Genomic DNA, 27,251 nt, shown 5'->3' with positions numbered 1-27,251 from the left:
TTTATGTCCAAAGGGGCCTTAAAACAGTTGAGACAATGAGTATAGTACGTTAGTTTATAAAACCTAACCAAAGTGCATCTAAAGCTCGAGCGTTTACATTATTTTTTTTATTTCTCTCGCAGGTCAAAGGTCCCCAACCCTGCTCCTCAGAGGCCACCATCCTCTTTTTATTTTTTCAAGGTTTAATATAACTATAACAATCCTTTCCATCCTTGGTTCTCAAACTGTGACCCAAGTACCAATGAGGATTAAATTTAGGTGAATTTAAACTGCTAATTTTTGATTACCGATGATTTAAATATGACATTTATCAAAGTTGATCTGTCAGTTGTGACCAACGTTTATAAATCTGCTCCATCAGAAATAAGAAATCCCATCAATGTTAAAAAGGCTAAAACAAAACTTTTTTAAAAATCATTTTATTTGAAAAAAAAAAAAAAAAAAAAATCATTATTTCAGAAATACAAGAAACCCCCAAAGACAGTCCAGTATATCAATAATACAACTTTGTGCTTTTTGCATACTGTACGGTCGCACTCTAAAAAACAAACTACGCCTCACCGCCAGGCTTTGGCCACACGCTCACACTTTCTAACAAAACTACACAAGCAAAACAACAACAAAAAAAAAAAAAACAAAAGCACAAAACCATGTTTTAAAACAATTTTAAGTGATACATATGCCATTAGATAACAACCAGATATAGAAAAAAAACATGCTCAAAGTATGTTGCTTCAAGTTAAAGAATAAAAAAAAAAAACATCTTAAAACATGATGAACTTCAGAATAGAAAACCTAAATGTTTAAAATCCACTAATCTGAAAAACCTATGCTGTTTATGTTTAAAATACATGAGGTGATGTGGACCTGTAAAGATCCTGGCAGGACAACATTTAACAGAACTGATCGTCTCTTGGAGACTGACAGCTTTTACCCTGGAGTCATTTTAACCGACGGTGTCGCCTCATACAAATAAAAAAAAAAATAAAACAAAAAGACTCGCACTGCTCTGTAAAATGCTCTACTGAGCCGGGTCCGTCTTGTTCTTCTTTTTCAGGACTTTGCGGAGGCTCTCTGGCATCAGGTAGGGCCTCTCGGCGCTGCCGTCGTTCCTCTCAAGATCCTCCACTGCAAAGAGATTCGTTTTTTAAAAAACGCATGAACTACAGGTAGTAAAGTCACCGTACCAACACCAACAGACAAAACTTAATCTGTAGTCATAGGAGGAAGGTTTTTACAGAAAAAAATAAGGTTTAATCAATAATTCAGACAGATCTGAACAACAAAGATTTGTTTATTTTCTTTGACTCTGTTACAAAGCAGTCTTTCTGCAGAGCTACAAAATATAAACCTGCGTGTGAATTAAAACTGATGCCAGCTTATTCATTTGTACAGACTAAAATCAAATATGGCTTCGTGTGAAAATTAAAGTGCTTTACTGTCAGAATCAACGAGCCAAGTGGTTCCGAACATCAGCTTTAAAAAGGCACCAAGACGGGTTTCAAGTCTTTAACTGCATACTGGAAGGGACGAGGTGTTAAAAAGGAAGTGGTTGGGAGACATATATATATATATATATATTCTCGTTTGCATGAACAGTTCCCAATCGCACTTTAAAAATTACCATAAAGCAGCACACATTCAGAGTACAATATGATCAGTCTTAAATAAAATAAAAAACTTGCTATGAAGAGAAACTTTCCCACATCACATAATCTATCATGAAACAAATTACACACGCCCTGGCTCCTACAAGCACCTTTGCTAAGACGTCATCAGTTCAAGTGACCAGCCACTAAATCATGTTTCCTTCATGCAAACAATGAGAAATTAGCCAACTTAAAATGTAAAATGTAGTTTTCGAAACGGTTGATGAACACCAAATAAACACAAGCTTCAGATTTAAACTTACAATATGAAGCTTGTGTTTATCTGCTTTTTAAGTTTTAAATCTAGGCTAACATTAGCTCAGTGAAGATGGTCTAATATATTGTTTCTGTTTAATTTTAAAGGAAATCACAGCAGGACTAAATAATATACAGCTGGTGGTGAACTAATTCCAACTTAGTTTGGATGAATCACTGACCTATAGGAGTTTTTCCATTAAAGCAGTGGATTTTTTTTAAAGATGTAGCTGTTTGAACGACTTCAGCATGGAGAAACAGTTTAATTCTGACAGGACTGACGAGCTAATGGCTAGTCTTAGCTAAACCAGGACCCAAGTGGGCTGCTGCCATCCTAAAACGCTTCAGATCTCAGGTTCTTAGCGGGGTTCTTGGGAAAGATATTTAATAAACTTTTATGTCACCATCAACTTTCAATTATTTACACACAGTTCTGCAGTTATTTGTTAGAGCAAACAGTGGCGGTGGCGGCTAGCTGTAGCACTTGTGGTGCCGACTGGGGAACGTCTGGCAGGAGTTTGACAATTCGGACAAAATAACGTTTACTGGTGACAAAACTGGCATGAACCGCTATGATTTTCTCTTTTTTAAATTGGAATCATTTTAAAACAACAGCAATCCGTTTTGGTCTTGGCCTCATTTGGACCAGCCACAGGCTCATCAGTCTGGTCAGAATTAAACTATTTCTCCTAGTCAAAGAGCCATCTACAACAGGTAAGATACTAACTATTCATATGCTTTCCACTGAATTCTACTCCAAATAAATCTGAAGGATCCCTTAAAGCAGTTCCATTACAACATTTCTACAACATGAAGCTGTTTTTTTTTATATTCATGCCTGTTTTTTCTTTTACCTTCTTGTAGTGTGTGAGTTTAACAAATGGTTGACATATTTCCAGTGTTTTTTGGGGGGGTTTTTTGCATCAAACTATAGCAGTTTACAATTCAAAGGATTGCACTTCCTGAAACTTAACAGTAAACTCGTGCCACCTTAAGGCAAAGGGTTTTGCAGCTGTGTTAATGTCCTACTGGGTGACTAAATTCCAGCTCTTCATCCCGAACGTTTCTAAACGCCGCTGTGCCTCTAAGTCCTCGTCTCTAAGCTGTGTCCTCCCGAGCGTCAGGCTCCTGTTTCAGGCGGGCGTCCTCATCGAGCTGCTGCTGTGCAGAGGCCACGAACGGACCCTCCGCCTCATCCTTCCACAGAACCTCGCGAAGGCTCGGCGACATGTAATAAGGCCGAGAGGCTGAACCGTCGTTGCGTTCCAGGTCTTCACCTTAATGTGTGTGTGTGTGTGTGTGTTTGGGTTAATGAGTTGAATGGAGGATTAGTATAGAAAAAAAAAAAGAAAGGTACAGAGGCAATATGAAGGGAAAAGGAAGGGGGTGATTTGTGAAAGAGGAAAGAAAAAAAAAAACAGAGACAAAAAGAAAAGAAAGTCAAACCGCAAGCAAGCAAAAGCACCCACAGACAATGCAAGTTTTTAAAAAGTTAAAGTTCATCAACAAGCGGCCACAACTTTTAGGTAAAAGAGTAACAATTAGCCAGACTGTTAAGTTGAAATGAAGCAGAAATTTATGTGTGGCAAACGTTTTAATAAAACAAAGCCATTAAGAATTAGTGACAGCCCCAAAAACCAAGAGCAAAGTTAGAAGATTAAAGCTTTCTGGCAAACTCTCTTCAACTCAACATGATTCATAAGCCTTGTTTACTCAGCCCCACCCATTTAAAACTGTGTGGACATTTTATGAAATAAAAAAAAACAACAATAAAGAGGATTCACTACTTACAGAAACAGAGGAACAATGTGTCCACACACATCGAATAGACACTGAAGAATCCGTTAGCGATGAGGTACGAGCCAATCACCACAGTCTGGTGGGGAAAACGGCGTCATTTATTGTGTATACATGCATGAATTCAGGAACTGAACTGAATTCTGACCCACTGTTAATCAGATAATGCTATTTTCTGAGGGAAATGTGTTCAAAGCTTATTTTATTCTCACCAGGATGGGCACCCAATAGTAGTGGAGATTGGGAGCTGTATCCTGAAAGGCCTTTACTCTTCCAGAGAAGAAAAAGAAAGCAAATACCCCTGTGTGTGGAAATAAAATGATCAGCAGAGGTATAGTTACCTGTTAAGCTCTGTTATGCTTGTGACACATTGGATTTATACTGAACTAACTCCAGATTACAATTTAGCTGACTATCTAAAAGCTCCTGATCACAGCCACGATTAAATATTAGCTACATATTATACAAGCAAGCCTCATTACAGTTATTTAATTTTCTCAAGAACGGCATAAAACGCTTCGTTTGCAACTCTGAGCATCGAGCACATGACACAGACTGACCAACAAGGCCAACGATGAGAAGTTTCCCCAAAAACAAGAGAAAATCCGTCACTTTGTCCACCACAGCAACCCTAAGGGATTAAGAAACAGAATCGATATTAGATTAGAAAGATAATGCATGACACTTAAAACTGTTCAGGTTCAAAATTGGTAGTCACCTGAGAAGGTTCCTCAAGAGGAGACTGAAGGCATCTTTGGCAGAAGTGCAAAAGTTTTTGCCATAAATCGCCACCTAGAGCCCAGATGCACAAATTACATTCAAGAACAGGGTTCCAGTCAGAGAGGCGTCCAATAAAGCAGATTTATTGAGTCTAAAACCAGATTTTTTACTGTGCCAGTAAGGTGGATCTTATCTAAACAGGTTATCCAAGTCTTGTGCACATAATCTGGTTATGCTTAAAGGGAAGTTAACTGTAAATAGTTCCAAATGTCCACCGATTTCAACTTTTTTGAATTAAGTGTTAAACCTGAGAATATCCAGCTTTAAAACGCTTAATGAAGCAAAAAGAACTGATCCGCTACAGATTCTTTTATTAAATATTCTGATATCCTTGAAGGGATTTTTCCCAGCCATTCTTAAGTGGGGTTTTGAGGAAACGTTAGTTGATATTTTGCTTCATTTTGATTGGTCTCGGTTTGAAGGAAAAGAGTTTAGGTCTGACAGGACTGATGAGCTAGGGGCTAGCTCAAACACAGCTTAGACCGAAGAGGACTGCTGCCGTCCTGAAACGGGTCCAGGTCAAAGGTTTTATGATGGTTCAAGAGGACGGTTATCAGTTTCACATTACATAAATTAGTGGTCTTCATGGAGTTCTAGGATTAGTTGAAGTGAGAAGAGCAGCACCTGTTTGGTGCAGCCTGGGGAACTTAAGTTTTTTGTAGTACTTCTGCCAGAATAACCATGTAATGCACAAATGATGGTGATATAGGAGTTTAAGATTTCAGAAATCAGAGTTATTTTAACGCAGAAAAGGTCTGCTTGGGTCTTGGGCCCCGCTCAGACAAGCTATTAGCTCATCCATCCTGTCAAAATTAATCTATTTTTCCAAATTGAGGTCATTCAACGAGCTATCTGCAACAGGTAAGATAATAACAGTTCATCACATTTTCCCAAAATATCCTTTTAAACCTGATAATTATTTTAAGAATTATGAACTGGAAATGCACCGTCTCAAGCCGTGTTGGACAGTTTGTAAACATCTGTTGTACTTCCTGACATTTTATCTGACAGAGCATCCTTTTCAGATGTGTAAAATAAAAATAAATAAAAAAGGCCACCATTGCGGTACCGACTGTAGATTTTGGGTTTTGTCGAGGGAACTTGTACTTTAAAAGCCTGCTTCAAACAGCTCGGTTTATTTTCCATTCCTCACCATGATGTAGGCGTTTCTGTTCAGGAACTTGATGAACTTCTCCAAACACCAGAAGCAGCACTTCAGACAGCACAACAAGAACTTTGCAAACTTGTTTTGGGCTCCTGCGAATGAAAACAATTTAGAGGCAATCCTTAAAATCAATCTATACCATTTTTAAAGGCTTTAATACAAGCACCAGACCTTTCAGTTTATGGTCCAAGTACTCCAGAAAAACTCTGATGATCTGAATGATTGCGAGGATTAGAGAGCCAAACGCCAGACTTCCTGTGTGATACCTAAAACGAGATGCATGTAAGTCTCGGGAGTACAAAACAGGACGTCAGATGAAAACACTACAACCACCCCGCAACTGTGCACACCTGAGAGCTCGCCCCATGGAAGAAAATAAGGGGAATTTGGGTATATCCTTTGGCTTGTTAAAGGCCCAGTAGTACGAGGAAAAGGCCCCAGCTAAGGTCATCTGTCCCAGACCAATGACAAAGTTGGCACACCAGAAGAGGAGGAAGACGTTGTAGAACTGCAGGCCGATCAGGTATTTGTGGTAGGCGGATTCTCCACCGTAGAAGGCAAAAAGGCACTCCGAGTCAGGACACTTCATTTTCATGGTGGTTGTCGAGTAGTTCTGGCGTCAATTTAAAGACATATGAAAAAATAGAATATTTATTGTTAAATGGGAGACAGACAAGGTTCATAGAAAATGTGCTTCCAGTAAAAAAATTAAATCTATATATCCTGCAGGAATGAGGTTAAAAACAACTTACAGCTGGATCACAAGTTTCCCTTGAGTGCTCGCATGCAGACGTGTTAAAAACTTTGTAGACTGCCTCATTGGAGGTAGATAAGAAACTGATCTGTTCTGTCAAGGTTTACAGTCAGTAAGAATTAGATCACTATGACTTTCAACAAAACATTACTGTGTCATTCCCGGACACCAAGCTTCATTTTGCATTTAAATGTTTTTTTCCACTGATTTCAAAGGAAAAGAGTTTAAGTCTTCAATTTAACCCTCCCGTGGCCTTCAAGTCAAGTGCTTCTTCTACGGCTCTCTCTTTTGAGGGTTTAAGGAGGGTTAATATACCATCAAGACCTTAAAAATGCGTTCGAGTGCATGTCCATGGAAAACAATTCCAGGTGTTGAAGCATGCTGTTCTCCAAGCTCTTTGCCGTGACAAAACCCACTCAGGGTTAAATGCAAGAGTTGCCCGTCTGATAAAAGGGATGTAACAATGCTGCCCTCTGCTGGATGATCAGGTTTTTAACGTGAAGTGGATTTGATTTTTTTCCTTTTTGTATAGCTGCACGGAATGACGTCAGCAATGGTCTTAGAGAAGCCACCGTTGTTGCCTTTTAATCTGAGGAGAGATATTAAAAAGGCCTTTTCCAAACAACTTGGAGTCCATCATTAAGATTATTCACAAGGAGAAAATATTTAAGATGACTTCCAGTCTTTCCAGGAGTGGATGCCCCAGCAAATTCACCCCAAGGTCAGACAGTGCAATGCTCAGAGAACTTGTAAAATAAATAAATGAATAAATAAATAAAAGGGAGAAAGAAAAACGCAAAAATCCTCTCCATCTTAGAGTCTAAAGAATTCATTTAGAATGTTGAAGGTTAAAGTTCATGACATGACTTGTTTTGAAGGGTCGCAGAAAAAAATCCTCTCTCAAAACAAACATGGCAGCATGTTCTTAGGTTTGTAAAATTTAATCGGAACATGAGAGCTGTGTAGAAACTAATGTCCTACAGATAAGCCTTTTTTCAGACTACTGCTGCTAAAAGGTGGCTCTACAAGCCGTTGAATCATTGATGCAGTCGTTTTCCCTGTAACACATAACTGTTCTTGGCTTTGTTTTTAATAAATAATGACGACAAGCTGGAATCTACTGTGTGTTTTTGTTTTAAACCTGGTGAAAACCAGATAAATTTTTTTTTTTTTTTTTATATCTTCTGATACATAAAATCCTCAAACTGAAAGACGGTGGACTTGTTCCCATGACTGTGTATTACTTAACTATACAGATGATCCAAAACTTCACTCTTTCTTTCAGATACTGTCAGACAAAAGACAATTCAGTGGTTTAAATAATAAAAAATATATTAACACTTGCAAGTAGTACTTGTAATGATTTAAGCAGACATCTGTACTTCTACTTTTAATTAAACATTAAAAATAAGTAAAAAAAATATATTTGACCAAGAAGGATACACTGCTGTTACTGCCCAGTAGGCGATGACGATTGCCAGGAGAAGAAAGGTGATCAGTGGGTAAATAAGGGAAAGCATCACATATCGAATGGCTCTGGAAACAGAAAAAAAATTAATAAAAATCACTGGTGGATACAGACATGCAAGTCAGAAGTATAACATTCACTCCCATATTCAGATATGTTTGAGTTTGTGCTGTTAGCTGAACACTTCACTGCCAAGCATCTCATTGAAATTATTTTTAAGCTGGAACAATTTTCAATTCTCAGCTCAACATCTGTTTTTAAGGTTTTGGAAAATGTTAAATTTTTTGTTGTGAATACTGACTTGCTGGCCTCTTTGATGAGAGCAATAGCAATAAGGATCCTCTTCCTGAGGAAGATGAGAAGGAGGATGATGATGACCTCTACGATGGCCAGGATAATCACTGAAGGACAACAAGAGGAGGGAAAGATGATAAGAACGCCCCGTTTGAAAAGCAGCTGAAGAGGATGTAGGTGCGGGGCGTGTACTGACTGAAGGCCAGCCATGTCTGTCTGATCTGCAGGTAGACCGTGAAGTCCGTCTGGAAACCCAGCTCCTGTATGGTCACATTAGCACCTGCTTGTCCCTTAAGGGCAGCGTACTCCATATAGCAGTGGAAGATACCTGGAATACCAAAAACAAACCCACAAATAGCTTTAATGCAGTAAATAAAGCTGTTTTTTTTTTTTAAATAAGAGTGATTAGAGGGTCAAACACAAAACGTAGGAAGAAAAAGTACTTTATTTAACAAGAATGACCACCTGTTCATGCTTTTTTTTTTTAGGTATATCAGTGAAGATTTTGAACAGAGTCTCACTCTCCTCATTGTGTTTCTTTCACACAAATACATCCTTCCTAACTTACGTTTTGTGTATCTGGACATAGAAAAAAAAAATCTGATCCTTAAAGTAGGCAGAGCGTATTAAACTGAGTCAATATTTAACAAAAAAAATTTAAAAAACTGGCAGAGACTGTGACTGCAGGCATCTTAGTTTGTGAATAAAATTGAGAGGGAGTCTTCAATGCGTTTATTGCTTTGCTACTACAATAAACGACAATTACCTCTGAGGGACAAAAAGGTGGGTTTAACCCCTTTATCCTGTCAGGTTTATTCAATTAAAAGCATTTGTGAGGAATTAAAGATGACGTGCAGACAGCTGATTTTATTTGATCACTTCTGAACATTTAGTCCTTGAGGCGGTTGTTTTTCTGAATATAAAGAAGAATTCTTGAAACATGTTCAGTCATCAGTGCCAATTTTATTTCAAATAATTTCTAACCATTCTACAATTTTTGCTTTTGTACCCCAACAGCCGCCCGTTCAGGATTTAATAAACCAAACTCAGGTCAGCAGTTTTGAACTGGTTTCTTAAGTTATTTAGAGGGAACTGCAAAGGGACGTGATGGGATTGTGCGTTTTGGCTCTTACCATATCCTATCACAGCTAGCACCAAAGCGATCATGATCCAGACCATGATGCCGGCAAGGAAACGCATGAGGAAGATGAAGAGCAAGCTGAGGAACATGGCGATAACCAACCCTCTGCAGAAGGTGGAGAGAGCAAGCAGAGAGTGAGTGAAGCAGGAGCTTCGGATGACAGTTATTCTTTTTTTAAATTTAGACTAGCAAGATTTCTTTTAAAAAATTAAAAACTCACAGGATAATCCAGTACCAGGAGTGAGTGAAATCCTCAAAGATTTTCATAACCGTCTGACGAGCCTCAATAACCAAAGTGGCATTCCTGTAGAGACAAACCTGAGAGTTATTCTGCTGCCACAGTGTCAAATAGAGCCTCATTGACACTAACAACCTGGTTGTTGTTTTAATTTAGGACTAACTCCTCCAAAAATAACAGGAGTACCGACAATGGTACAGAAAACAGTCAGAGTAATCAATCAGATGGACAGATGTGACCTTGACCTTTAACCCCATGACCCTGAAATCAATAGGGATCATCTGCGACTCGTGAGGCATCAAGCTACGGAGTTGGACATTCCTACGTTACACGGTTTAATAGTTAGAGCGCGGACAAGAAATCGCCCACAGACAGAGACAGACAACGCCGTACCGTAATACAAAACATATAGAAAACAAGTCATGACAGATTTTATTTTTTTACATTTCCCATTACCCGTAATCATACATTTTACAATACCCCCCCCCCCTGCTGTTAATCCATTTTAACGTTAACCGAGCCCCGGAGTTGTTATCGGTGTCAATTCTCCAGCCACAAGCTAAACAGACAGACCTAATAAATGCACTTTTAAAAGAGTTTTTTGTTTGTTTGCTTTTTCAAAGGTTGTGTCAAGTTCCTTAAGGTACAGATAGCTAGCAATTCTTTTAGCTAGAAGTTTGTAGTTGTTAAACAGCGTTTCCTCCTACGCTGTACCTATCAGACTAAAAAACAAGTTCTCAAAGTGCACACGTATAAACAACGTTATTTACTCAAGATACAAATTAAATATTTGCTTTTGAGGGCGTCCATAAGAAATAAAAAAATTTTTTTAAATTATGAATAAAGTTAGACCCACACAAAATTGGTTTTAAATGAGAAAAAATTTAAAATATTTCTGCTTTAAATTTTTCTACCATCAATTAAACGAAACATTGAATGCAGTGCAGTACAGTTAATCGAACCATTATTAAAAGGATAGCAGACAAAATTGTTACTCTAAATTTTATTCCATTTAATGATGAGAAACAGCTGCTGTATATTTGGTACAAAGAGCTCCCGGATTGATGTGTTGATGCCGATGTTTGGATGTGAAACATTGTTCAGCTCTTGTTTTTTATGTTGAAGGTCTGGTTTGACGACAGTCTAGTTCAGGAATACTTTGAAATGTGATTACATGAATAACTGTTTTTTGTGAACTGAATGTAATTCATTGGAATCAAGATTTATAGTTTTAAATAGGCATCAAGTCAAAACAAGAAAAGTACTGGATTAATTAAAAGAAAAAACAGTTATCATTTTAAAATGGTGACATTTTAAACTGTCCGCCATGTTTGGAAGCATTAAAATAGCTGTGATTTGATTCCCAAAGAAAACTACTTTTTGTACAAAATACCTGGGATTGTAAATTATAATCTACACAATTCAAACTAAATTGCTGAAATACGCATGCTGCACTTTTAGGTGGTGAGAATGCTCACATTACAAACATATGAGGATACAGACAGAACTGTCTTACATCGATTGACTAATGATATGTTAAGAATAATTGATTATTTTCCATAATCACAGTATATTGAAAGGGACAAAGAAAAAACAGTAAACAAATGGTGTCCTTGTTGTTTGGGTTTCTAGGGCACAAAGTAACAGTGGACATGAGTGATTTACCTGCATGCTGTTACGCCAGTTTATGAATAGTTCTACTTCCTGTCTACAATGACCCACCAGAAACCTTGTTTCCACTGAAGTACTTTCCATTCTCATTTTTAAAGGGGACCTATTATGCAAAATTCACTTCATGCATATTTTTGTACTTCCATTTGGGTATCTACTGCTTCTAGAAACAGTAAAAAAAAACAACCTTCCAGCTATTTTTTGACAATAAATAAATGTTTTCTGGTGTCTGCAAAATGACCCGTTTCAAAAACCTCAGGATTGTTACATCACAATTCTTGTTACCTAGCAACCCCAAGTCAAGCAACCCAAATGGAGATCCACCAGGTGAAATCTCAATATCTGAGAATGATTGTATGTATAATGAACATGTTTTGTATGTTTTGTGTTTCTGTATAGATCTATCCTGACTTGTTTAAGGAAGCATAATAGGTCCCCTTTAAACACACAAAAACAAATGATCCACTTACTTTACTCCGTCTATAAGATCCTGGGCATCTTTCATATTTCCAGATCCATCGTCAAACTTAGTCTCGTTTCCTACGGTTACTTGGCCTCCTTTCAGGCCTAAAGCTGGAAAGCACCTCCGGGTGACTGAAAGACAACAGGGAAAGACTGACTAATGTATTTAACATTGGCACTAATTTCATAAAATGCTAAACTTTCAGATACAGTACATAACAGGATGTATACTATATCTGTCTGATGAAATAATGAAGAATCTTCAAATATAAACAGAAGAATATTTTACAAATACTTCAAAGATTAAACTCACAGGACCTGCTGGGTATCAGCATGGCAGGACAGAGACCTTCTTTCAGGATCTCCGGTACACTCTGAATTGAATAAAATCACAATGAGATGACACAGAGTGAAACTAGAGAGAGGGAAAAAAACAACCATTCTCACTGCAGCTCACCATTGACGGTTTCAAAGTCTCCTTGCAGTATTTTTTGTAGTATTCAAAGTCCTTTGCGTTGGCGCGGGCATTGACTAACGTCATGAACTTTTCTGGGCACTTCTCCACACAAATCTAGAAGATGGACAGTCGCATCAAACTCAAGAAACTACACAGCGGGGAGAATAAAGGCTAACAGACTATGTGATAATGATGACAAAAGAAAAAAAAAAAAAGACAAGCAGCTTGTGTGTCAAAATACAGAAACAAGGATTTCATGCAAACAGGTGTATTTCACACCTGGGTGGTCGGACACTGAAACTCCAGCAGCACTACGGGGCTGGCACATTTCATGATGTTGAAGTAGAATAAGTTGCTCTTGTTCCTGTTGAATGCAAACACGAAAGGAGATCAATCAAAAAAAAATTTAAAAATTATAAAAAAAAGTCACTTTTGGTCAATCAAAACTAAAAACCACAACATAACCTATTCATAACAAACTGCAATGAAACATTTGGAGACCGGAGTCCATTAAGACCTTTTTTGGTCTTGGCCCCATTTGGTCCAGCTGTTAACTGATCAGTCCAACGAAAATTAAACCGTTTCTCCAAACGGAGGTCGCTCAAGGAGCCATCTACAAAAAAGGTGAGATATTAACTGTATGTAACCTTTCCAAAGAACCCCCACTACAAAATATCCACCACAACCCTTTAAACCAGAGGAATGTTAATGATGTGACATGAGAAATAATACAAGCTGGAAAGTTATAAATGGTGTTTGTTTTTGTTTTGTTGTTTGATGGAAGTGGCAGAGCTGAAGATGTTGAGGTTCTCCTTGGGAGGGACGAGGATGGACAGGATGAGGAATGAGGTCATCAGAGGTACAGCACAGGTTGAAGGACTGAGAGATGAAGTTAGAGAGGCCAGACTGAGATGGTTTGGACATGTGCAGAGGAGGGACAGAAGGATGTTAGAGACAAAGAGGACATATATGGATGCAGTTAGAGAGGACACGGAGGGAGTTGGAGTGAGGACAGAGGACACAGAAGACCCCTGAAATGGAAACATCCAAAAGAAGAAGAAGATTATCTTTATTTGAAAGAGATCTGTGTACTGTGCCTAAAAATCATTGAAGCTGTCTTGTAACTGCAAAAGAAAAAAATAAATAAATAAAAAAGATGACTCTTTAATGTTTTGAACAACTGGATGACTGCATTTCCTGTTGAGTACAAAACGCTGGTTGTGCTGCTGCCCTAGAAAACATCTGATAATAACGGCAGCAAACATTGGGTGAATTCAACGTGTCGGACTGAAAAACAGCCTCATGTGTGCTCTCCAACACATGCTCATTCTATCTCTTGTGCTCGATGACACAACTGCACAGCATCTCTGCTCTGGTACGTGCCTATATGAACAAATATTCTCACACTCATGAATATATATATATATATATATATATATATATATATATATATATATCCATGTTTACCAGTTCTTTTGTCAGTAGGAGTATGACAGTGGTGATCATGAGCAAAGCAGTTAAAACTGGTTCCGTTCATAGGCTTTTCAGAGCACCAAGCTGCCCACAAAAACAAAAGGAATGAATCCATGATGGGGGTGCGACGGGGTGGTGTGTGTTTGTGTCTAATGATGCCCCTGGTTTAGGCTGACCCTCAAACCAGTAGCACCACCAGCAGTAACATCTCCATCTATAAGCCTACATGGAAAGTTAACTCACCCAAGTGGAGTGCCGACCTGCCCACAGAACTGGCCTCGACTATCTGTGGGGTAGATTGCCTTCCTCGGGTCACCATGGCTCCAAGCTGGAAGTACAAACATTGAGTGTTAATGTTGGCGCCAATAAAAAAAAAAAAAGCTCATAACATAAATTCCTCAACATAAAAAAAGAAATCCTTACCGATTATTCCAACAGCTATATAAGCCACTATAGCGACGCCAAAAAGGATACAGCAGGCGATGTCTGTGCAGCCCCTAAAATGAAGAGGAGGACAGTCTGAATGGTGAAAAAGAAACCCTTTGTTAGGAACCGCACCATCAGCGGCGATGTCTGCCTCACCTTTTGTCGACTGGGCCTTTGAAGGAGGGATCGTATGTTCTTCGCTCACCTGCAGAAAACAAGACGACCATTTCAGACCATCACAGCGAGTACTCTCCCGGATATCCAAACTTCTCACCCTGCCTCTAAGAGAGCCCGGCTACCCTGAGGAGAAAACTCATTTCGACCGCCTGTATCTGAGATCTTGTTCTTTCAATCACTACTCAGAGTTCCTAACCATAGGGTGAGGGTAGGAACAGAGTTTTTCCTTCCAGCTCAGCTCCCTCTTCACCACAACAGACCGGTAGAGACTACACAATACTGCAAAAACCACACCGATCCGTCTGCCGATCTCACGCGTCACTCCTCCCTCAGTCACGAACAAAACCCTGAGATACTTCAACTCCTCCCACTTACCTCTCAAAACATCTGCTTCTAAAAATATCTTCAATTGTAATTATTGTTCTCCAGTAAAGCCCATACTGCAGCTGAAACCCCTAGGAATTTTGAGGCATTATCTACAGTTTGTGTATTGAAGGAGACTCAAGTTATGGCGTATGAGCTCAAAGAATTTCCATCCAGCCACCATTTTATTACAGCTATAGCCATCTACAACAGGTAAGACAGCAATTGTTCGTAACCTTTACACAGAACCCCACTTTAAAGTGGCCGAAATATCCCTTAAATTTGTGAATAAATAAAAAAATAAATCTTTTACTGATTATATTTAAATAAATAAATGTCTAACACAGCAGGAAGATAATAAATTTGATGTGTGTTTAGCTGAATATCTTTTGAACATCTGAAGTTTTAGAGAAACAACAGAGCTGAACACATGTGGTGAAAATTCTGCCATAGTTCAAGATAAGAGCATGGGAAAATACAATAGGAGGTAGTTTTTGACTATTTGAATAAAGTCCAAGATGTGGACAAATAGTCAACTCCTCTGGTTTAAAACAGAATAGCAGAAAAATTAAGAAGCCACACTCCCCCATATTCCCCACACGCTTTGTCTGTCAAGTGACTTCCCACCAGGAATGACACGCCTGCCACCCACAAAAATTCCTCCCTAATGAATAAGCAAAAAATAAGACGTGAGAAAGCTCACATTGCTTCCAACAAATGTAGGATCAAATTCCTCAGCGCATTCTCTTGGATTTATGCCAAACAACATATTAAACTTCCGATTTTTGTAAGCTTAACATGCAGCAACAAACAATAGTAGGCTACAAGTAGGTTTAAAATTCTTTGTGTTGACAAAAAAAAAAAAAAAAAAAAGTACATTTAACCTGTTAATAGGACTGCGTGTAAATAAATGTAAAATATAGGTTTGTGCTTCACACAAAGCAGAAACCTGAAGATTTATCTTATCATCTAAAAGAGAGAAACTCTAAATAAACAGAACTTTGTTTTTGTAGGCTCGGTATGCAAAATGCAAGCAACATTTTTAAGAGTTTGTTTAAAAAATAATAAATAAAAATTAAAAAAAAACTTCCAATGGAGCAAAGCACATCTATCTAGATTAAAACTTTATGTTGACATGGACACCAAATTTAGCTGAAGCTAGAGAAGACGTCCCGACCCATTCAAATGAGTTGATTTTTACTTTATAGGTAAAACAGGAACTAATAGTCAGAGGTGGACAGATAGGTAATTGTTCCAAGTAAGATCATTAGGAAGCTTACTCACACACAAAATTCAAAATGCATGATTCGAATGCAGGTCTAAGCTAAGAAAGAACCAAACAAACAAAAAAAAGGGGATGGAGTGGATATAATGCCCTGGCTCATCTACAGTTTTTAAAATTCTTTCAGCTCTCTTTCTATATCATGAAACTAAACATACTGCAGCTTCTCTGGTTCAATAAATACACACACACTGCAAACATCCACTGCTATAGATCAAGTCAAAGAGCTCACTGCTCTCTGAAACGACAGCTAGAAAAAGACATCATAGGTAAGACTAGAAAGTCTTGAAGTTAGTTCAATTTAAAAAAAAAAAAAAAAAAGATAAGGAAGTGGAGGATCCTTGACAAGCGAAGTTATTAAATCCGCCTCCGCTAACCAACCTTTTGTTGTTAAAGGACTCCTAAATGCCAACGTCAAAATCAAGCATGTCAGTTACTCTAATTAGGAGAGGAAAAACTATGTCATGATTTCTTTTTTTTTCCCCCTTCACAGCAACATGTTCACACACCGATTTGAACTATTGATTTTTAATATACCTACGACTTCAAGGGCACTCAGACTGACTCGAACATTTTAATCCAACGTGCAAACACCACCACCACTCAGGTAAAGTGCACTCTTGCGGTATTAAAGATATGAAGGTAACAAATCAAGTCGATTCACTTCCCTTGTTATGGAGGAAGCACTCAGCACACACAGTATTTTGAATGAACACAAAGATAAAACGGAGCAAAATATCAATGAGAAAAAGAAATGGGTAAAAATGTGTCTATAAACGAATGCAGTTCTGCAAAGTATTGCTGTATTACTCAACACAGTCATTTAACTTATGACTTAAATATACCTCCTAAAAAGGTAAAAAAAAAAAAAAAAAAATCACTTAAGTGTTTTGTAAAATAGACAAAAATGGGAATTCAGAACAACCCCAAACTGCAATATTGTCTAAAACTGGATTACTAAAAAATATTAAATACCTATACCTGCAAGCATTTCAAGACAAATCCTGACATCTTAGAGTCAAATGAGTGATTTTCTGAGGCATCTTTATGCACCACTCAGATTCTTGGGTATAGATAATATACCTACTTATGTAGCGCCTTTCTAGCCAACTCAAAGTTCTTTACAACACAATCTGTGCCCTCATTTAACCATCCACACACATTCATACAGCACTTTACTACTGTCGCACAGGGGGGCAAATGTTTCTTCACAGGTCTCAAAAGGTCATCATCTTAATGTGTGAATTTTGAATGTATTCAAAACATTTGTGCAACAACTTTTCCTCTTAAAATAGCCAGAGTTATTGTGGGTGTCTCGAACCAGTTTTGAACTCTTCTTAAAATTTAGTTTCTATGACTTCTAGAGCACTAGAGCTGTTTGTCGACCCCTGTTCATGAGCTCTCCTCTGTCTACAGCCCTAAATGTTTAGGTCTAAAAACCACACTGATGATAAATCCTTATTATGCCTCATTTCAAAGTCCACTCATAAGTACACTTTTGCAAATCTCACACACAAAAAAAAAAAAAAACAGGCTATGATTTTCAAAAACTGGCCGCTTCAAACATTCCACATGGTTCAATGCTCACAAATATTCGGAATTCGACCAAAAAGTCACCCATCTTGTCACAACTTCCTCACAGTTTCATGTAGCCAACTAGTCTCCAACAGTGGCAGCCCGGACATACATAAAGCGCTGCTTCCCGTCAGAAAGGACATGGGTGTTGTATCATGTACACACTGTACACATTTTGTCGTCTTTGACTTGCTCGTTCCTTATGTTAAAAGGACAACTTGGATTTAAGTACCAACTGCACATTTCCATAAATACAAAACAAGAAGAAAACTCCTGAATGCCCTCTGCTCCCACGCACCTGTACAGACAGAAACACTGCCCTTAGCAGCTGGTTCCCTTGTCAGTATCAGCATGTTGACATGCTGATACTGACGTTTTTTGTCGTTTCGTAACTACATGACGGTTGCTCTTAAAAGAAAAACAGAATCCAGGCTTAAAATTACAACTTCTGATGCAAGTGACAAAGAGAACATTACATAAAGAAAGAGCCGTTACCGTTCTTTCCATAAAACTCTTCCTCTTCAGGCATGTTGAAACTCCTTTCTCGGACCAGAAGCTAAAAATGCACAGCGAATTTACCCACTGCCTCTTCCCTTCACCCCGGAAAAAAGAACTAGGAGCGAGGGAAAACAAGCATTGTAGCTAGAAACCAGTTCAACCTGTCTCTGAATGGTTTGTGTCTGCAATGCTCCACCCTACAACACACTTCCCTCTGCTTCTGTTAAAGCTGAAACAGCTGCTTCTCTCCAGAGGGCACGCCACCTGTAGATAACACCTCTTTTTAGCTCGCTCCTGTACTAGAAGACCTCATGCTGTCTAAAAACAACACAAACTACAAATAAGAAACACCCAGAAGAGTGTAAACTACCCCACAATGAGGCTGCGAGGTGTGGAAAGAGAAGGTAGAGGTTATTGTTTGTATTCGACTGCATGATGAGGTTTTAGAGGAATGTGTGGAGGAGGAAGACTGATTAGTTTCAGGTGTGTGTGTGCATTTAAGGCAACGCGTGACCTGCAGTGGTGTGGCACCTTAAATCATCCAGCCCAAATATCAATACCAAATTGTTGCAAAAAAAAAAAAAACCTTCAAAAAGGCACCAGCTTAAATTCTCTTCATCGTGCGGAGATGGCGAAACGCCTCCATCGGAGCACGATGAAAGCAATTACAACTTCAGCAAATGACTTTTATTTCCTCTTATTGTTGGCGGCCGGATGTTTTGGACTTCACTCGAAGCGTTCTGCAGCCAAAAGTAATCAGAGCACGCTAAACGAAGAGTGCACAGACAGACCACGTGCTGCAAATCCTTTTCACTGGCTCGAGGGAAGAAAAAAAAACTACTGAAAGTTTCCGTCTGTTCTGCTCGGTTTTCACGTCCAACATTTCTGCTCTCGTGAAGAGGCGCTCATCTTTATGAGCTTTAAAGCAAGTTTTGATCTAATTCATTGAACAGAAGCAGAATAAAACTTAAATGTTAAATGTTTATTTGACCAAATTATGACAAAAACCCAAAGAACTGTTTTAAATTCCCTCCAATTTGTAAATATTGCATTGGAACAAGCTCCAAATGAGCTTAATGCAGTGTACGATTCATCTTATCACACTACTTTTGTAAATAATGGGAATTGCGTACAAATTAGGGAAATAATTATGTGATTTTGTAACAGTTTTATATGACTTATAGCTGATAAAACAAGTATCTAATATAGCTTTCTATAGAGTCCGTGCAATGATGTCATCAAGAGTGTTTATTTCGCCATGATGGACGGCAATACGTCCATTAACATAACACTGGACACCCATTGATACACTGGCTGGTCCCAGTACGTAAACAAACGAGACACTGCCCTTTAATTTAAAAAAAAAAAAAAACACCTCGGATTATTTTTAGTCAGGCCCAGATAAGAGTTGGATTCAGGCAGCAGTGCGATCAGGAGACTTGGAGGGACGGGGAGACACTTTACCCAGGCAACAGGTGGACACCAAAGAGAGCGATGAATGGAAGGATGGGCAACCGGGGACCCGGAGCAATGCCAGAAACATTGTTGCTTATTTTACTTCCTTTAGAACGGCTGTTCCCAGAGTTGAGCTTTGGACCCAAATGTGAGTCGTGAAACTACAAGTGGAGGTCTTGAGATGATTTTCAGAAAGTAAAAAAATATAAACAGATGCCATAAATTGACAGAAATGCTTTAACAGTTGCTTAGGTTGTTTGTGCTGACATAATATCCTAGTTTTAGGGCTGATTAGTGATAATTGTACCCTTTAACCAGCAATAGTCAGGGTTACATGTATTAGCTGATGCTAGTTTGTGGGTCAGAAACTGAAAGAAAATCAAGTTTTATCATCTTCTTAGTCCTCCATCAAAGCCATGTCTGACCCCGACAGAGCCAATCTGACCTCAGAACCTTAAAAGAACTCTGATTGCAAGAATCATTTCCTGGAAACAGGTTGTTGTTTTGTTTTGTTTTTTGTGGGGCCTTTTGATTACTGGTACCAGGTCCAAAACAGAGTTGAGAAGGAGGGGGAAACTTCAGCCTGACATAACAGCCCTGGTAGGAAGACAGTACTTTAGAGAAAACCCTGAGCGTTTAGAGTGGAGCTCTGTGGTGAGGGTGGGGGGAGCTAAAGCTTTCTGTTTGGTTGACTATTCCCAGCATTTTCCATCCACCTCTTTGTCTGAGTCATCTTGGTGGTTTAATCTCCACTACAGCTCATAATTATCATTTCCAAACACAACATTCGAACATGCAGAAACTCAGATTGTTTTACACGCTGTTACAGTCTACTACAGGAGGAACTCCGTGGAAACATGTAGCTGTAGCAGAGTTTTACTAAATCGACCCAACACAGACGTCTACGTTCAGCCTCTGAAACAGCAGAGAGGAAAAAGTAAAACCTCCCATCACAGCGACTTTTCAGAGTTTTACACCGCTGATGTCAGACTGTGTTACAGTGTTTATGGTCCGGGTCACAGATACAGTAACAAGTGAGGATCCACTACAAATATGCATCATCAATAGATTACAGATAAGTATTCTCACTGTTCAGCTGGGAGTCAACAGCTAAAGACGACTTAGATTGGCTGTTGTGCAAGTCCTGATTTAATTGTTTTTAAGCTGCTGAACAGACGCAAAATGTCAGCGTGGCTTTATTGAGGAGGAGAGACAAACACCAGCAGACTTCATTTGCCTCCTCTACCCTGAATCTCAGAGCGCAGAGTGGATAGGCAACAACAGAGCAGGGCTGAAACGAATGTTAAAGGTTCCTGAAAATAAGTTGTGGGAGGTAAAGGTTCGGGGCAGCTTTAGTCAAAACACGATCTTGAGCATGCTAGCCTTCTGTGGCCCCTATCCCGTCTGTGTTGCTGCCATCAAATTCAAAATTAATAAATATTAATAAACTTTCTTAGTTTCAACATCTGATGTGTTTACCATGTGAATAAAATATGGGTTCATGACATTCGCAAATTCTGTTGTGCATGACAACGCATTACTGACTGTGAAGCAACGAGACAATTATTTCCAAACGTTTCTTTTGAAATATCTCCAAAGGGTAATATCTGGAATGACATGTTAGAGTGTTGCGACAATCAAAGCAACATGTTTCTCTTGGTTTCAGTGGGCAACAAGTACGTGTTTGATGAGAACTCACACACAAATGAAATGCTTTGCTTTCCTTGAAGGAATGCATATTGCCCGCCGCCCTTCATGCCAGAGGTTCAAACAAAGATCATCTTATGAGGAGAAGGAACGAAGTTATAATAGTTTAGATCAAACCTTGTAAATGATGGCATGTGTGACTAATTGATGCAATAATGTCTGACCTTATGAGATGTAATAGCACTGAAAGAATGACTCTCAGCTTCCACCGCACCAGATTTAGCTCAGTATCTGTAAACTGACTGAGATGTAGCCATTTCTAAGTTGGGTAATACTGATTAGCTGTAGCATCCATCTTGAATCAAGTCAACTCCTAATGTTAATGAGTTTTAGATGTCCAGCCAAGGATTACTTCCTAAAAGTTTCACTAAAATCTGTCCAGTGGTTCTTGAGATATTTTGCTGACAGTCGAACAGTATTGACGTAAAGATGTTGTGCAATATGATTCTCAGCTAAACCAAATTTTAGCTTGATTGATGTCAAACTGACAGAGTTACAGCTATTTTCATGTTAGTTAACTTTGACTAGCTGTGGCAGCCATCCTGAACCGGACTGGCTAAAAAATTAAATCCCTTGAAGTTGTACATCGGATGATTACTTTCCGAGAGTCTCATCAAAATCTGTCCACTTGTTTCATGAGATGTTTTGCTAACGCTGCAGACAAACAAACACGTACAACACACAGGCGTGGGCACAAGCGTCGCTGCCGTTCGCCGCCAGGCCGATGAACAAACGGGGCAACCCTTGAAAAGTAACTCAAGTGGTTGAAAAGACAAAACAAAAGCTACACGTGGAAAAAAAAGTGTCTTTTTTTTGGATCCGTATTTACTTTGGACACTGTTGCTGATGTTCATACACCTCCCTGTCTAACTTTAGCCAGCGCCTCCCTCACATCCTGTAATTTAAAAACACACGTTTTCAGTCAAAAATCCTCATGTAACTCTGCCTGTCTGATGAAAATCATACCAAGTTTTATTGACAAATGTTAGGATAACAACATTTTCTTTGCACTTTTAGTTTCAGTCAGCGCAGTACGGAAACTTTTAGCTAACGGTTCCAACTGCGATCCTGACTTTCAGCCTGCCACTGGTGTTTTATTTTGGTCGGAGGGTGTGGGATCTCAGCTTGGCTTTCCAGTCCAAGTTCACGTCTATTTATAGTGTTCCACGGGAAGCAACACAATTCTCTTTAGCATCGAAGCATCGAACATTTGCTTCTAAACCGGAAGTCGGCCTTTTCGGTGATCTGCTCGTTTTGATGCTTTATTCTGATTTTAAAATCCGGTCTGGAGCCGCAGCTGCAAACATGTTTGCACTCCTTTTTTTTTCTGTTTATCGACTTTTTGAAACAGGCCACACTGCTAAAATGAAACATCTACTCAGAATTTTTGCTCTCAAACATTAGTAAAGCACCTGATATCTGCATGTATATCAGGTATTATCAACCATCTATAAATAAGTAAAAAAATAAATAAATAAAACGTCTAGGGAAATTCTGCTTCAGCTCTTGTGAGGTAAAAACAAAACCTACAGTTGCGTGCTGTGAAGTTATTCCTGGAACTCCCTTAACATATTTCTGTGACATGAACTGAAACCAAGACTTTTGTAAATGTCACTGTTTTAAAAACTGGAACGCCATCTAGTTTTAAAGAACTTGAAGGAAATTAACAGCATTCTATTAAACAAGTACAGACTCGTAGAAGTAATTTAATGGCAAAAGTTGTTAGTAAGACCCTATCCAGGCTTAATACGGCAGCCACTGAATGAGGCTGTCCTATTTTGGAGTTTTTCTGCGATATTTTCAGAACATTTAGACCAAACAACACAATCCATGGGTTATTAAAGGCTTCTTTAATCTAATAAAGTTGCAGCAATCAGTCTGTTCCATGTTAACCACACTGATAATAAAAGTGATATTCATTAAAGGAACAAATCTTTCTGAAAGGTTCATTAAAATCTGTCTAACAGACGATGAGACGGTTTGCTAAAAAACAAACAAACTCACAGATACATGCAATTACATGATCACCCTCCCTTTTATGACATTTAGAAACTTTAAGAGACTTTACACCAAATCAGTCAAAGATTATAAAGATGTCACTGTATGATTAAAGGGGTATTTCAGGTCTTTTGGAATGGGGTTCTGAGGAAAAGTTGAACAAATAATATCTTACCTGTTGCAGATAGCTTTTTGAACAACCTCATTTTGGAGAAAAAGAGTTTAATTCTGACTGGACTCGCAATAGAACGGTCAGTCCGAGCGAGCCGAAGTGGACCGCTGCTGTCTTGAAACAACTCAGTTTAAAAACAGAGCGTCGTACAAATAAAAGGTTCAGGTCCACGCAAGGTAATGAACTGGTAAGAGAATGCACGAGAAAATGGCACAATTATATAACACAAATAAAACACAGCGATGGCTAGAAATAAATGTATCATAACTCAACCGTTCACTGTATGAACCCCTGACTAACACTGTCCGATCGCCACCAGTCGCTGTCCAGACCGCCACCCCCACCTCTCACTGTCTGGATGGAAAACTCCTTGCACACTGTGTGACATCATTATAAATCTTGTGTGTGTGTGTGGGGGGGGGGGGTTCCTCTTGTGAAATGTGGGGGTTGAGTTCCCGACAGCATCACAACAGACCAAAATAAAAACAAAACAAACGTGTTTACAAACTGGTACTTTTGTTAACCAAACTTGCTTTTTCTTCTGCTTCCATTTTCCCTGGTAAACACTGACAGTAACCTCCTCAGTGTCAGCGGTCTGCCACAACTGGCTCCGCCTCCTTCTACATCACCAACCAAGGAGGTAACTCCGCCCACACAATCAGACCACTTTGGGATTTTAACACAAAACGTCTAAAAACAAGTCATTAACGTTTAAAATCTGAGATATAGACCATTGGAGTGTTTCATGATCGTGTTCAACTAAAAGAAAAACATGATTTTTTTTCTTTTTTAATTTCCCCTTTAATAGTTGATTAACCGATCAATATTCGGCGCTCATCATTGCTTATCCTTCTACTTTCACGGGCAGATCTGTGGGATACATTAAGCTTAATGTAACTGAGTGCCTCGGCTTTAACAGATGGATGAAGTCATTAACTTTACATAAGCGGTGTCTTCAAAGAACATTAAGGTGAGAGTGCTCTCTCTCTCTTCCTGCCTGCCCTGCAACAACAAGCAAAACGCTTTGTGTTTGCAGCTCTTTTTTCTCCTCAAACAGACCGCTCCCGGCTTCGAGGCAGTCTCACGCGACACTTAGACGTGTCTTTGTGTCTCAGGCTCGGGGGCCGGTTTGCAGAACAACAACACGGATCGCTGAGTCACATGTTCTTCTGTGGTTGGTGAGGGTATTATCAAGAACATCTAAGCAGAAATGGGAACCTGTAGTGGCACACGAGTTGCAGCTCTTCGTTAGAAAGAGGCAAAGGACAGGAAACTAGCTGCAAAACGAACAGAAGCTGCAAACCTGCAACATGTGATTTGGGAAGGACTTGATAAAGGTTCAAACCTAAATACGGCACATAATTACAGCTAATCTGGAGGGCATGGCCGCCGTAGCTGCTTCAGATCCTCTCATTGAGGTTTCTTCAAACAGGAAAAAAGAAAACAGCCTGAAATTACTCCAACGCATGAAACTTGGGTAGATCCTGCTACAGTTCGCTCTGAAACGCTACGGCTTTTTCCATCGCCGGTCTCAGGTTTCAAGAAGCATTGAGAAATATTAATCCGCTTCCTCAAAAAAAAAAAAAAACCACAATACAAAAAAAAAAGGGAATCTGTTAGCCATCATGTGGCAGAGAGAGTGGAAAAGGGTGTGAGCAGGGAGAGGAGGATGTCAGCGAATGGGAGGAGTGTCTCGTTTTGTTTTGTCCCGCATCCAGATGTGTTGATGGAAAAACCTGCACAAAAAGTGGAAGTTTGGACTATGGCTGCACACAAAAATCCCTAAGATGAGACTTTGTGTGAATACCNCACACACACACACACACACACACACACACACACACACACACACACACACACACTTTAAATACTGCAGCTCCTTTATGCTGTGTATAACAGTTTAAGGCTGTGATAAGTGAGGCATAACTGGGCAACTGCTGAACAGATGGTGATTTTTTTTAAGAGCCTGTGTATGAAACGAAACCGAACTGCATAAAGCTGGAGGCGCCCGTCTGACAATTAGTTGCTGTATTTGCACATCAACTTGAGAGCTATAGATAGTTAAAGCTGCTGATGTCTTTCGTGCCAGGCTGAGGAATGTGGCAGCAACTGGACGGGAGCAGGGAGAAAACAGGGTGTGATGAATGCGCAGAGAGCTGCTCCGAAAGCTTACTGACAAAAGTAACCTATATTAAATTAAAACATCATGGGGGAGGGGGGGGAGTCTGAAAAAATAAGAAAACAATAAAGAGAAAGCAGCCACCGGTTGTTCAGATACGCATCAGCACACAGAGAAAGTGGTCTTCGGACTCCCTCTTTAGCTACAACAATAAAAACCATAAAAGAAGAAAGTTGGGAGGCTCGGCAGCTGTTCCGTGAAACTCTCGCTCCCTGCGTTGTTACCGCCTCGCGCCCGAACAACGTGTAATTAAACGTTCACAAAAACAAACGAGAAGAAGCGTGGCCGACGGAGAGGGTGGGAGATTTAAACAGTTACCATATTCCGGTTTTTTGTCCAGCTCCATGGTGACGGTTCCTCTCCTCTGGGCTGCTCGGACGGCTACAGCATATTTCCAGCCTCGGCCGTGGCTAATGTGTAACCGGGGTTACTTTTAGTTGAAGTCCGCTCCAAACTCTCGTGAGTCCCGTAAACATTCAACGGGAGTTTTTTGCGGTGGGGCGCTCCGACCAATCGGAACGCAGGAGAGCGTGATTGACAAGGCGTCCTACCAATCGCTGCCCGCGACTGGGTTAATTTTTAGCCCTCGTTATATGAGATCCGTGTGACTCACTTAAAGTGCATTTAATCAGTGACGTATGTCAGCATTTATCTACAGGTAGGCAAAAAAATATACCACAGCTTAAAAATCAGTGGTGCTGAAGTACTCAAACAGGCTGTACTCAAAATATAAACAAATCCCATTTTTACAGTTGAAAAGACTTCACGCACTGCAGCCGATTAAAACACCAAAACCAAACCGTTTATATCAAATCTGTAATGTACATTTAACAGAAAATGTAAGGCTCCAAAATCTAACTTGAGCCCAGCGAAGCTTAACTTAAATTTCTTAGTAAAGTTTCATTTAATTGGCAGCATAGATGTTTTTTTATTATTATTATTCCTGTGTGCTTATTCTTGAAGTAAAGGGCCCAATAAAAGGAAAATGTAGGCTGTCTATGTAATGAAACATCATTTCCTTCTTCAAATGGCCTTGCGCGAACAAATACTGTAAAACTGCTGGTGTCTAAGTGGAACCAATAGTGTTCTTGTGTCTTAAAGTTTCTTCGCTGTGTTTTGCCCTTTTTTTAAAAAAAAAAAAAGATGCAGTTTGCATTTTTGTTTAATTCTCTAAACAGAGAGAGGCAATAAAAGAAGAGATCTGTGACTTTGGTCCATGCAGATATGTATACAAGTCATTGTTACATCAAAACCATAAAATCTGTTATGTATAAGTTACTTCTACTTTTATTAAAGTACGATTATACTTTTTTTTGGATTAGTTTTAAGCAGCAGTCATCATTATTTTTTGACTAAATTAAATTATTTAAACACTTCTGTAGCCACCAGCTTAAAAAATGCTAGTTAGAATGCTGTAAAATCATGATTTGATTAGTTTACTTATACTTCTCATTATGAAAACAAAGAATGTGAGAAATGCCTGCAGAAGCACATCAGACCACTGGATGGCGTGTTTCTCCCACTCTGATAAGCTTCAATCTCTGTTAATTAAAGTTTTAATTGGTTTGTTTGTCTGTCTGTTAGTAAAGATCGGGTAAAAACTAATGAACAGATTTGGAGAAATCTTCAGGAAATGTTGGGGTTGGAGCAAAAAAACAATGGATTCAATTTTGGTGCTGATCCAGATTTAACTATTTTTTAATCACTCTGTGGCCTTGGAGGAGGTTTGCGCTCTCTGAGAGCTTCTAGTTATGAGACAGCTACATTGAAATTATGAGGAATCTCATAAAATACATTTTGAGAATTTTTTTAAAC

General features: G+C 39.1%; 1 protein-coding gene across 3 annotated transcripts; it reads right to left on the bottom strand.

The window, feature by feature from the left end:
* Positions 1–426: 426 nt before the first annotated feature.
* Positions 427–25,909, bottom strand: LOC108236238 (choline transporter-like protein 2). 3 transcript variants are annotated; one of them, XM_017416769.3, is made up of 22 exons: positions 17,923–18,303; positions 14,187–14,235; positions 14,028–14,101; positions 13,848–13,932; positions 12,411–12,495; positions 12,132–12,245; positions 11,988–12,048; positions 11,683–11,806; positions 9,524–9,607; positions 9,296–9,408; positions 8,359–8,490; positions 8,170–8,269; positions 7,844–7,936; positions 6,399–6,483; positions 5,997–6,259; positions 5,818–5,912; positions 5,635–5,738; positions 4,420–4,493; positions 4,262–4,332; positions 3,914–4,002; positions 3,696–3,780; positions 427–1,128 (listed from the first exon to the last, which is right to left on the bottom strand). In XM_017416769.3, exons 1-22 carry the CDS (start codon positions 17,954–17,956, stop codon positions 1,022–1,024), a joined length of 2,121 nt encoding a protein of 706 aa, XP_017272258.1. In that variant the 5' UTR covers positions 17,957–18,303; the 3' UTR covers positions 427–1,021. The 3 variants fall into 3 exon arrangements, with proteins under 3 accessions (XP_017272258.1, XP_017272256.1, XP_017272255.1); XM_017416767.3 differs by lacking the exons at positions 427–1,128; positions 17,923–18,303 and adding exons at positions 1,277–3,181; positions 25,755–25,909; XM_017416766.3 differs by lacking the exon at positions 427–1,128 and adding an exon at positions 1,277–3,181 and having other exon boundaries at positions 17,923–18,306.
* Between the last annotated feature and the right edge of the window lie 1,342 nt (positions 25,910–27,251).

Source organism: Kryptolebias marmoratus, linkage group LG12 (assembly GCF_001649575.2).
Source record: "Kryptolebias marmoratus isolate JLee-2015 linkage group LG12, ASM164957v2, whole genome shotgun sequence".
NCBI lineage: Eukaryota > Metazoa > Chordata > Actinopteri > Cyprinodontiformes > Rivulidae > Kryptolebias > Kryptolebias marmoratus.
The sequence above is the reverse complement of the archived record's forward strand: the minus strand, read 5'-3'. Positions and strand labels throughout refer to the sequence as shown.

Coding starts and splice junctions, on each gene's coding strand:
- LOC108236238 (XM_017416766.3), bottom strand. CDS start 17,956: ATGCCTGAAGAGGAAGAGTTTTATGGAAAGAACG. Junction 11,807..11,987: donor GCTGATACCCAGCAGGTCCT/GTGAGTTTAATC, acceptor GTTGTCTTTCAG/TCACCCGGAGGTGCTTTCCA. Junction 7,937..8,169: donor CTCATCAAAGAGGCCAGCAA/GTCAGTATTCAC, acceptor TTCTGTTTCCAG/AGCCATTCGATATGTGATGC.